This window comes from Macrobrachium nipponense, chromosome 35, assembly GCF_015104395.2.
Source record: "Macrobrachium nipponense isolate FS-2020 chromosome 35, ASM1510439v2, whole genome shotgun sequence".
NCBI lineage: Eukaryota > Metazoa > Arthropoda > Malacostraca > Decapoda > Palaemonidae > Macrobrachium > Macrobrachium nipponense.
Window position 1 is genome coordinate 62,484,525 of NC_061096.1, and position 12,486 is coordinate 62,497,010.

General features: G+C 36.7%; 1 protein-coding gene across 1 annotated transcript in view; it reads left to right on the top strand.

The window, feature by feature from the left end:
- The first annotated feature begins 6,355 nt into the window (after positions 1 to 6,355).
- Positions 6,356 to 12,486, top strand: part of LOC135208265 (LIM/homeobox protein Awh-like) — a 43,951-nt gene continuing 37,820 nt past the window's right edge. The window contains exon 1 of the mRNA XM_064240375.1: positions 6,356 to 6,597. Coding sequence (XP_064096445.1) covers positions 6,379 to 6,597 — 219 coding nt within the window. The 5' untranslated portion in view covers positions 6,356 to 6,378. The remainder of the gene's footprint in view (positions 6,598 to 12,486) is intronic.

Here is a 12,486-nt window from a genome sequence, read left to right on the forward strand (position 1 = left end):
AATTCTATTTCACTGTCTTACGAAAAATTCTATTTCACTGTCTTACGAATAATTCTATTTCACTGTCTTACGAAAAATTCTATTTCACTGTCTTACGAATAATTCTATTTCACTGTCTTACTAATAATTCTATTTATGCTGCTTTTTCAAGTATTTGTCTGTTTTTCCTCTGAGGCGATACTTCCAAAACCTGCTTGCTTTACGTATGGTGTTGTTTGTTTGTTTGTATGGTGCTTTTACGTTGCATGGAACCAGTCAGGTTATTCAGCAACGGGACCAACGGCTTTACGTGACTTCCGAACCACGTCGAGAGTGAACTTCTATCACCAGAAATACAGATCTCTCACTCCTCAATGGAATGGCCGAGAATCGAACCCGCGACCACCGAGGTGAGAAGCAAACACCAAACCAACCACGCCACTGAGGCGCTGTACGTATGGTGTTGAACTGACGCTTTGTTAACCTTTATAGTGAATCAGTATTTAATTCAGTGGAATACATATATTCTCTGAATACATCGGCTTCCCGATGTATTCATTGACACCATAAGTTAGAAAACTAAATGCAAACACTTGAAAAAGCAGCATAAATAGAATTATTGTTCAATAACTGGGTTTGATTCAGTAAACTTACCATTTAATGGTGAGCGTTCTTTATCCCAGAAATTCCTGACTAAATTCAGTTTGTACATCTTTAGAAAGTGCTGTGATGTCAACGTTGTACAACGGAATATAAGAATCACCGTTATATATTTGGTTAAACGTATTATTAAAAATTCAAATAGGAAGGAAGGCGAAAGGATGAATACTTTTGACTGAGAGTAACGGCATATTGCACTAGCATGTGATTCATGCCGAAATACTTGGTCATGCTTATTTACAATATGACTGTTACATTTATGGAAATTAAGCCTACATACTACTATGTTCTTATTGTTGCTGTTGTTGTTGTTGTTGTTCTTGTTGGGGGTTAGGAAAGGTTTATGGAAAAGCCTGAAATGGTTTAAAAAAGGTGTTTCGCGTTGAGTTAAAGATACAGGAATTTTAAACGATAGAATATTTATGATTTATTAGAATGAAAATGTAAAAAATAAATAATGTACATGTTAAACAGTACGGAAAAAGGATTCCTAATAAAATGTAGCGTATTTATTTCAATTTTCGTTGGTGAAACAACGCTCTATTCGGTTGTAGATTTTTAGCACTTTACGTTTACAACTTATGCGCGAAGGGAAAATCTTGCACGTGTCCCGAGTAAGCTGGAGGTCGGGTCACGCCTTGTTTAGTTAAGACACGAGGCACTGAGGCCATAAGAATTTCCGGCGCAAGTGTTGGCGAGACATAAATAAATATTTCATCACATGACTAAGTCATTTTACAAGTTAGTTATATATAACCATTAATGGCCACAGTTATACGAGACTCATGTCCATAACTGTTCTCATTTTTAATTGCAAGTCACCACATACTCAAAACCACTGCAAAGAGAGATAAAATTGTCGCAGAGAATACTGTTCTTTGCAGCTTGCTTTCGGCTCCTAGCTGCAACCTCTTTCGTTCCTTTTACTGTACCTCTCTTCATATTCTCTTTCGTCCATCTTACTTTCCACCCTCCCCCGACAATTGATTCAAAGTGCAACTACGATGTTTTCCTCCCGTTACACCTTTCAGACCTCTTACTGTCACTTTCCGTTTCAGCGCTGAATGAACTCATAGGTCCCAGTGCTGGGCCTTTGGCCTAAATTCTATATTCAGTCCAGTTCAACTGTACGGCTTCAGGTATGCTAATAGGAAAAAAATAACATTTATTGAATTGGCAATTTGATCGTTTCTAAGCAGTCGTCAGCTAACATAGGACCATCTAAAAAGTCTATATTTTTCATAAGCAAAAGAGAAACGTAATTCATTCGTCGATGAAGTGATTTAGATATTTCCAGGCTTATGAGCTTTTGATTTTTTATTTAAAGATTTATCGATGTTTGAATTGGTTAGACTTAATACATTTAAGAAAAATGGTTCAAACCATTTTTTTTTAATATTTGAGAGCCCCATCTAAGAATTCTTGTAGTTGAAATTATTTAGAACCTTTTTTTTTTTTTAGACATTCTTGCTTTTGATGAATATGGTTTGTCTTGGTAATAAGCCGAGAGTATTCAACGCATCAGTTTATATTTTCCTTCCTGGTTGTAATTTCCTCCGTTTAATCGTCACGTTTTGACCTTTTCGTGATTTAAAATCAAACATATTTGCACACACACACACACACACACATATATATATATATATATATATATATATATATATATATATATATATATATAATATATATATATATATATATATGTATATATATATATATAATATATACATATTATATACATATATATATATATATAGTATATATATATATATATATATATATGTGTGTGTGTGTGTGTGTGTGTGTAAACAAAATCTTCTGTTTAAACAGGATACGTCACACGTATTAAAGGCCAATTAAAATACTATATTTCGGTAGATTAACCTCCACCCTTGACAAGGGTGGAAGTTGGTCCACCGAAATATAGTCTTTAGCTTTAAACCAGAGTGTTTTTATGGCCCTTTTGCTCTCATTTAGCAGCGCCCTCTAAAACTAAGAGACCCATCAAAACGAAATTAGCACCAAAAAAATCCCTATATTTTGACAGACACCTCGCCAGCCTTGACCACTGGCAAATATGGATAGAGGAAAGTGACGCGACTGTATATATACACATATACAGGTGTAGCAAGATATACACACGGTGATTAATCTTCTTGTCCTGTGATTACTTTCGTCCTCATTAGTTCGCATTTGGGTTCACCACTCTGGGGAGAGGGGGGGGGGGGGGGGTGGGGGAGGTGTGGTTTTTTTAACCACACTTTGGAGGAAGCTTGCTCGAGAACAGGACCTTAAAATGAAATCGCCTGTGTAGTCAGTAGCCTTGTAATGGGGGGGGTGGGGGGTGGGGTGTGAGGTTTGGGAGATGATGACAGCGGAATGGGGACCATTTAAAGACTTGCCCCCCCACCCCTCCCCCCCCACCACCAGAAAACTACGTTAAATATTAAATCATCTGTTTTATGGCAATATGGTTTATAGTCTTAATTTTATTAATAAACATAAAAGAAGTTCTTTGCCAGATTTGACGATCCCCGAACTCTTAAAACCATAATTTTGTGATTGTTACATAGTCCTCATTGTATTCGTTGCATTATGTTTTGTAAACATCGGAGGCTACTTTTATCATTCAAATATATCGTACACTCAACTACTGATGGTTTCAAGTTGATGAAAAATATGCAGATTTTCTATATTCAATTACTTTCTTAATGTTTTCAACAAAATATAAGTTCTACTTCATTGTTAAACTTCATTTACTTGTTATTCGAGAATCCTTTGTAGTTTATTGTGGTCGCTTTGCTGATGGTCTTCAAAACACCAGATGATTTATAAATTTATTGAGTAATTGTTTTACAGAAATATTTTGATAACTTAAGAAATTATGTCTGTGGGTTAATACTTGTGAACTGAAAAAATTTTGCGAATTTGTGTAACAATAAATATATATATATATATATATATATAATATATATATATATATATTATTATATCTATATATATGTATATATAAAGTTTTCTATTCAGATGAATTTAAATTCCCTTAAATTGTTACGCTGTAATACAACGCAATCATTTATGAGACTTGAGAGAACTTGCAGACAGCCTTTCACTGGACATTGTTTATAATAATACGTATAATATATAACGGTTTTTTCGAGTGAAATGATGTATAAAGATGTCAGAAAGTTGTCTGTAAGTAGTAGTAATCGACCTCCTGGTCAGCTTATGCTTCAAGTTTCTATTATTGTCATAAAAATCGGGCCACTTCTTTGATCTTCTCGTAATTATCGAAAAAGGTTGTTAGTGAAACGTGGAGTGGTATCGCCGTAGAGTTTAGACTCGCTTTCTCCCTCTCTCTCTCTCTCTCTCTCTCTCTCTCTCTCTCTCTCTCTCTCTCTCTCATCATTATTGTCCTACTTCTAACTATAAAAACCATTTCTACGTTTTTAAGTTCTTGTTCTAATGAATTTGACGTTTACAGATCGGGCTAATTCGCGATTTTTTTTTTAGAATAAATGACAATGCTCGTCCCTAGTAAGATCTTGGAAAAGGGCATAATGATAAAATATTTAAGAAAGGGAAGAATATGATAGCTGTTAGCGATACTAACGAGACTGGCGCTGTTGTTGTTGGTTACGGAGATGGAGATATCTTGGACATGTCTCCTATTTACTCCACCTTATGGGGAATAGATACGTGATTGTTTCATCTGAGCAGTTTGGCATCAGAAGTTGAAAGATGTAGACCTACTTAGGTAAGAACTAGGTGATTGGAAGCTGGAGATAATAATAATAATAATAATAATAATAATAATAATAATAATAATAATAATAATAGTTACAAGGATTAGGATGTCTCAAAGACTTGTTAGTCCGTCCGAGGAGACATCGTGTGCTCACTTATCTCTGGGAGCAGGTTTTAACGTTCATTCACAGTGTCCTAATGATTTTGTCTAGCTTATTTTTAAACTCTTCCACACTGGTGTTGTTTACAACTTCTTTGGGAAGTAGACCTTCTTTTAAATAACTTCTGGGGAAAATAATTGCTGATTCAGCTACGTTAATTTTATACGGGGACTTTCTCAAGTGTCCTTATGGTTGATTTTTCAGTATTGCTTAGACTGGCTAGCAATGTGCCGGTGGAGGACAGTTATTATTCTGCGTAGAAATACATCAGTCTCGTTTCTCTCTCTCTCTCTCTCTCTCTCTCTCTCTCTCTCTCTCTCTCTCTCTCTTATTTTCAACAGAAGTGATAATAATACTAAAGGCAAAACCAAACACATTCCCGAAAGTTGTCTTGCGATCTATCCTTGAAATTTTTAAAAAAATTACATAACCGTGGATTTGGTTTCTCAAATAATAATAATAATGTTAGTGCGAGTGATTAAATTTTCAGTTTTGTTCATTAAGTGAAGAATAGGAAAGCGGTAAGGGGAATGTTTTGTGACTATATATCTATTCCCGTTACTCATAACGCATTTTTTTTTTTTCAGTAGCGACACCGCATTCATACGTAAGTTCATTACTTGCCGAGTATTCCCTGTGAATTATCGTCCCGCTGTCATTTCTTCAGCTACTGCTACCGCTATCATCATTATCGTCGTAGACGTTTGTTATTTATTTTGTAGTTGCTGTTCATTGCAGAGCTAGGATACACAACATAAACAACACCATGAGTTATGTGGTAATTGTCTTATTAATTCTACCAACTGGGCCACACTCTCAGTTTTGTAGAACTCATTAGGGGAAATTGAATTTTTTCATTGATTATTGCTTTAATAATCTTTAACTTTATTTCATTTAAAAGAGTTCTCATATAAAGCAATTGAACAAATGATTTAAATTTCATACGTTCGGGTATTTTCAAAGAACAATAGTATCTGTTCTTTGGTGTTTTTCTTTACCCATTCATTTTTTGTAAGAATATGATGTCTTCCCTTATGAACACGTTCAAGTGGACAGGAATCTTATGACATAAATACCATTTCTCATTGCAGATAACGGGCCGAACAGAAGGCGCTTAGCATAAAGGAACGTCTCTCGTCGCCACCGGATAGTGGAGAAGTGTGGGATCGATCTCGTGAACGGTCCTTCATTAAAGGGCTCGGTTTTTGATCGCTCGTGTGGCTGAAGGATTCCCGGTCACGTCGAAGCTAGAAAAACTGATTTTTTTAAAGGATACATTTGCCGTTACAGTTAAACGGAGACATATGGGTTAAAGCATTACCAGATGGAGATAAGTTTTTATATAGGTGAATGCAGAAGTAAACGAATGGATCAGAATGAGAATAAACCGATAAATGGTGGAAGTGATAGATTAGTCAATGATTGTTTTTGGTGACGTCGACGATAAAATTACTGTTGTTGTTATTATTATTATTATTATTATTATTATTATTATTATTATTATTATTATTATTATTATAAGTGATTATTTACGGATTACAAAACTTCATGAGACGCGTTACTAGAGACTAAGTCATCATCAAGACAATACGTGTGAACTTATAATAAGTAATGAGCCGAAAATAAATAAATTAACTTAAACAAATAAAAATAAAAATAAAGAAACATTGAGAGAGACAAAGTTCCGAGCTCGCTTTAATATATTTTTGTGATTTGAAACCATCGACGAAATCCGGACGAGAAAAAGTGGGAAGACCTTCCTTTGTTACATCTCCTGCCGAAAGGAGGTAAAAAAAAAAAAAAAAAAAAAAAAAAAAAAAAAAAAAAAAAAATGATCGTAGACGCCGTCAGAGTCTCCTGCGGCGGGGAGGTGTCCGCGGAAGAAGAGGCGGACGCCCTCCGCCCTCCCTTCAGCCCTCCGTCGCCAGGACGCCAAGGGATGGAGGGCAATGCCGGCACCGACTCCCAGCAGACGCCGACGGGGGCGCCGACGGCGACGACTATCCTTCGTCAGCATACGCAGGAGGAGTTGATCACTAACGTCGCTAAGGTGAGTCCTGAATCTCTCTCTCTCTCTCTCTCTGTCCTCTCTCTCTCTCTCTCTCTCTCTCTCTCTCTCTCTCTCTCTCTATATCTATATATATATATATATATAATATATATATATATATAATATATATATAACGTTACTATCTGTAATATCTAGTGAGGAATGTCGCCCCCCCATTTATTGATCTTATTTACGTATTTATACTTAATTATGATTTGTTGAACGCTGACGGAATTACTTAAAGAAATCTCGCCTGAAATAAAGTTGTTTCACAGTTTGCTGTTTCCGAGAATAGCTTGTTGTGTCCATCTGCCTCAAACTTTCTGCATTGCGTTCACGGAAGTTTCTCTCTCTCTCTCTCTCTCTCTCTCTCTCTCCTCTCTCTCTCTCTCTCTCTCTCTGGGAAAGTTTTGAGGAGTTGGCGAAAGGCAGACTTCAGTTGGTTCCGCTGAATTTACATAAACAGCGTATCATGTGGTTTTTTCTTTATTATTATTATTATTATTATTATTATTATTATTATTATTATTATTATTATTATTATTATTATTATTATTATTATTATTATTATTATTATTTTGACTTTAGCGTGTCCAACTGAATCTGATGGCATCACGATTTTTTATTGTATATTTGCGGTGAATTAATCTCTCTCCTCTCTCTCTCTCTCTCTCTCTCTCTCTCTCCGTTATCATAGCAGCAAGCTAAACAAGATGGCAAAAGGGATATCCCGGATAAATTTCAAAGAATAAACTCAAAAGGAAGTTTCTCGCTCATTCTTCCAAATGAGAATCAATTCATCTCCCCAAATTTATTCTGAAGAGATTACTTATATCATCGCATCGACTGATTGGCTTAGTTCCTACCAGCGCCGTGCCCTGAGATAGTCATCTGTCTCTTGCATCGCTCTATAGGTTCTCTTTGCTTTATCCCTTAGTCGTAGAATTCTCTTCTCCTGGTTTATTCTCAGTCGTAGAATTCTTTCTCTTTTTGTTTATTCTCTGTCGTAGAATTCTCTTCTCTTTGGTTTATCCTCTCGTAGAATTCTCTTCTCTTTGGTTTATCCTAAGTCGTAGAATTCTCTTCTCTTTGGTTTATCCTCTCGTAGAATTCTCTTCTCTTTGGTTTATCCTCTGTCGTAGAATTCTCTTCTCTTTGGTTATCCTCAGTCGTAGAATTCTCTTTCTCTTTGGTTTATCCTATCGTAGAAATTCCTCTCTCTTTGGTTTATCCTCAGTCGTAGAATTCTCTTCTTTTTGGTTTATCCCCTCGTAGAATTCTCTTCTCTTTGGTTTATCCTCAGTCGTAGAATTCTCTTCTCTTTTGGTTTATCCTCGTAGTAGAATTCTCTTTCTCTTGGTTTACCTCTGTCAGTAGAATCCTCTTCTCTTTGGTTTATCTTCAGTCGTAGAATTCACTTCTCTTTGGTTTATCCTCAGTCGTAGAATTCTCTCTCTTTGGTTTATCCTCAGTCGTAGTTCTCTTCTCTTTGGTTATCCGAATTCCTCTTCTCTTTTGGTTTATCCTCAGTCGTAGAATTCTCTTCTCTTTTGGTTTATTCCTCATTGTAAAATTCTCTTCTCTTTGTTTTATCCCCTGTCGTAGAATTCTCTTCTCTTTGGTTTATCCTCAGTTGTAGAATTCTCTTCTCTTTGGTTTATCCTCTGTCGTAGAATTCTCTTCTCTTGGTTTATCCTCAGTCGTAGAATTCTCTTCTCTTTGGGTTTATCCTCATCGTAGAATTCTCTTCTCTTTGGTTTATCCTCAGTTGTAGAATTCTCTTCTCTTTGGTTTATCCTCAGTCGTTAGAATCCTCTTCTCTTTTGGTTTATCCTCAGTCGTAGAATTCTCTTCTCTTTGGTTTATCCTCAGTCGTAGAATTCTCTTCTCTTTGTTTATCCTCAGTCGTAGAATTCTCTTCTCTTTGGTTTATCCTCTGTTTGTAGAATTCTCTTCTCTTTGTTTTATCCTCTGTCCGTAGAATTCTCTTCCTTTTCTTTTTGTTTATCCTCAGTCGTAGGAATTCTCTTCTCTTTGTTTATCCTCAGTCGTTAGAATTCTCTCTCTTTGGTTTATCCCTCCAGTCGTAGAATTCTCTTCTCTTTGGTTTATCCTCAGTCGTAGAATTCTCTTCTCTTGGTTTATCCTCTGTTGTAGAATTCTCTTCTCTTTGGTTTTATCCTCAGTCGTAGAATAACCTCTTGTCTTTGGTTTATCCTCCCCCCTCCCCCCCCCCAGTCGTAGAATTCTCTTCTCTTTGGTTTATCCTCTCGTAGAATTCTCTTCTCTTTGGTTTATCCTCAGTCGTAGAATTCTCTTCTCTTTGGTTTATCCTCTGTTGTAGAATTCTCTTCTCTTTGGTTTATCCTCAGTCGTAGAATTCTCTTCTCTTTGGTTTATCCTCAGTCGTAGAATTCTCTCTCTTTGTTGGATCCTCAGTCGTAGAATTCTCTTCTCTTTGGGTTTATCTCAGTCGTAGATTCTCTTCTGGTTTATCTTCAGTCGTAGAATTCTCTTCTCTTTGGTTTATCCTCAGTCGTAGAATTCTCTTCTCTTTGGTTTATCCTCAGTCGTAGAATTCTCTTCTCTTTGGTTTATCCTCTGTTGTAGAATTCTCTTCTCTTTGGTTTATCCTCAGTCGTAGAATTCTCTTCTCTTTGGTTTATCCTCAGTCGTAGAATTCTCTTCTCTTTGGTTTATCCTGTTGTAGAATTCTCTTTTCTTTGGTTTTATTTCTTGTTTATCCTCTGTCGTAGAATTCTCTTCTCTTTGGTTTATCCTCAGTCGTAGAATTCTCTTCTCTTTGGTTTATCCTCAGTCGTAGAATTCTCTTCTCTTTGGTTTATCCTCAGTCGTAGAATTCTCTTCTCTTTGGTTTATCCTCTGTCGTAGAAATTTCTCTTCTCGGTTTATCCTCAGTTGTAGAATCCTCTTCTCTCTTTGTTTATCCTCAGTCGTAGAATTCTCTTCTCTTTGGTTTATCCTCAGTCGTAGAATTCTCTTCTCTTTGGTTTATCCTCAGTCGTAGAATTCTCTTCTCTTTGGTTTATCCTCAGTCGTAGAATCTTTTTCTCTTTGGTTTATCCTCAGTCGTAGAATCCTCTTCTCTTTGGTTTATCCTCTGTCGTAGAATCCTCTTCTCTTTTGGTTTTCTCAGTCAGTCTTAGAATCCTCTTCTCTTTGGTTTATCCTCAGTCGTAGAATTCTCTTCTCTTTGGTTTATCCTCAGTCATAGAATTCTCTTCTCTTTGGTTTATCCTCAGTCGTAGAATTCTCTTCTCTTTGGTTTATCCCTCCAGTCGTAGAATCCTCTTCTCTTTGTTTATCCTCATTCGTAGAATTCTCTTCTGGGTTTATCCTCTGTCCATAGGAATTCTCTCTTTGGTTTTATCCTCAGTCATAGAATTCTCTTCTCTTTGGTTTATCCTCAGTCGTAGAATTCTCTTCTCTTTGGTTTATCCTCTGTCGTAGAATTCTCTTCTCTTTCGTTTATCCTCAGTCGTAGAATTCTCTTCTCTTTGGTTTATCCTCTGTCGTAGAATTCTCTTCTCTTTGGTTTATCCTCAGTCGTAGAATCCTCTTCTCTTTGGTTTATCCTCTGTCGTAGAATTCTCTTCTCTTTGGTTTATCCTCAGTCGTAGAATCCTCTTCTCTTTGGTTTATCCTTTGTCGTAGAATTCTCTTCTCTTTGGTTTATCCGAATTCTCTTCTCTTTCGTTTATCCTCAGTCGTAGAATTCTCTTCTCTTTGGTTTATCCTCAGTCGTAGAATTCTCTTCTCTTTGGTTTATCCTCAGTCGTAGAATTCTCTTCTCTTTGGTTTATCCTCAGTCGTAGAATTCTCTTCTCTTTGGTTTATCCTCAGTCGTAGAATCCTCTTCTCTTTTGTTTATCCTCTGTCGTAGAATTCTCTTCTCTTTGGTTTATCCTCAGTCGTAGAATCTCTTCTCTTTGGTTTATCTCATTCGTAGAATTCTCTTCTCTTCGGTTATCCTCAGTCGTAGAATTCTCTTCTCTTTGGTTTATCCTCTGTCGTAGAATTCTCTTCTCTTTGGTTTATCCTCATTCGTAGAATTCTCTTCTCTTTGGTTTATCCTCATTCGTAGAATTCTCTTCTCTTTGGTTTATCCTCATTCGTAGAATTCTCTTCTCTTTCGTTTATCCTCAGTCGTAGAATCCTCTTCTCTTTGGTTTATCCTCAGTCGTAGAATCTTCTTCTCTTTGGTTTATCCTCTGTCGTAGAATCTTCTTCTCTTTGGTTTATCCTCTGTCGTAGAATCTTCTTCTCTTTGGTTTATCCTCAGTCGTAGAATCTTCTTCTCTTGGTTTATCCGAATTCTCTTCTTTCTTTCGTTTATCCTCAGTCGTAGAATCTCTTCTCTTCGGTTTTGGTTTATCCTCAGTCGTAGAATTCTCTTTCTCTTTGGTTTATCCTCAGTCGTAGAATTCTCTTCTCTTCGGTTTATCCTCAGTCGTAGAATTCTCTTCTCTTTGGTTTATCCTCAGTCGTAGAATTCTCTTCTCTTGTTTATCCTCAGTCGTAGAATTCTCTCTTTGGTTTGTTTATCCTCAGTCGTAGAATTCTCTTCTCTTTGGTTTATCCTCTGTCGTAGAATCCTCTTCTCTTTGGTTTATCCTCAGTCGTAGAATTCTCTTCTCTTTGGTTTATCCTCTGTCGTAGAATCCTCTTCTCTTTGGTTTATCCTCAGTCGTAGAATTCTCTTCTCTTTGGTTTATCCGAACTCTCTTCTTTCAATTTATCCTCAGTCGTAGAATTCTCTTCTCTTTGGTTTATCCTCAGTCGTAGAATTCTCTTCTCTTTGGTTTATCCTCAGTCGTAGAATTCTCTTCTCTTTGGTTTATCCTCAGTCGTAGAATTCTCTTCTCTTTGGTTTATACTCTGTCGTAGAATCCTCCTCTCTTTGGTTCATCCTCAGCCGTAGAATTCTATTCTCTTGGTTTATCCTCCTGTCGATTAGAATTCTCTTCTCTTTGGTTTTACCGCAGCTCAGTAGAATTTCTTCTTCTCGTGGTTTATCCGAATTCTTCTTCTCTTGGTTTATCCTCAGTCGTAGAAATTCTCTTCTCTCGGTTTATCCTTCAGTAGTTAGAATTCTCTTCTCTTTTGGTTATATCCTCAGTCGTAGAATTCTTTCTCTTTGGTTATCCGAATTCTCTTCTCTTTCGTTGATCCTCACTCGTTAGAATTATCCTTTCTCTTCGGTTTATCCTCAGTCTAGAACTCTTCTCTTTGGGTTTATCCTCAGTCGTAGAATTCTATTCTCTTTGGTTTATCCTCAGTCGTAGAATTCTATTCTCTTTGGTCTATCCGCAGTCGTTTCTTAGAATTCTCTTCTCTTTGGTTTATCCTCTGTCGTGAGAGAATATCTTCTCTATGGTTATCCCAGTCGTAGGAACTCCTCTTTCTTCGGTTCATCCTCAGTCGTAGAATTCTCTTCTCTTTTGGTCTATCCCTCCTTAGTCGTAGAATCCTCTCTCTTTGTTTATCCTCAGTCCGTAGAATTCTCTTATCTGTATCGATTCCTCTTCTCTCGTTTATCCTCAGTCGGGTTTTAGATTCTCTTCTCTTTCGTTTATCCTCAGTCGTGTTAGGAATTCTCTTCTCTTTGGTTTATCTCTCCATCGGTTTAGATCCTCTTCTCTTTTAGTCGTAGAATTCTCTTCTCTTTGGTTTATCCGTCAGTTCGGTTTAGAATTCTTCTTCTCTTTTGGTTTAGTCCTCAGTCGTAGAATTAATCCTCTTCTCTGGGGGGTTTATCCTCATCGTAGATTCTCTTCTCTTTGGTTATCCTTTTGTCGTAGAATTCGCTTCTCTTTGGTTTATCCTCTGTCGTAGAATCCTCTTCTCCTTTGTTTTCCCTCTCGTAGA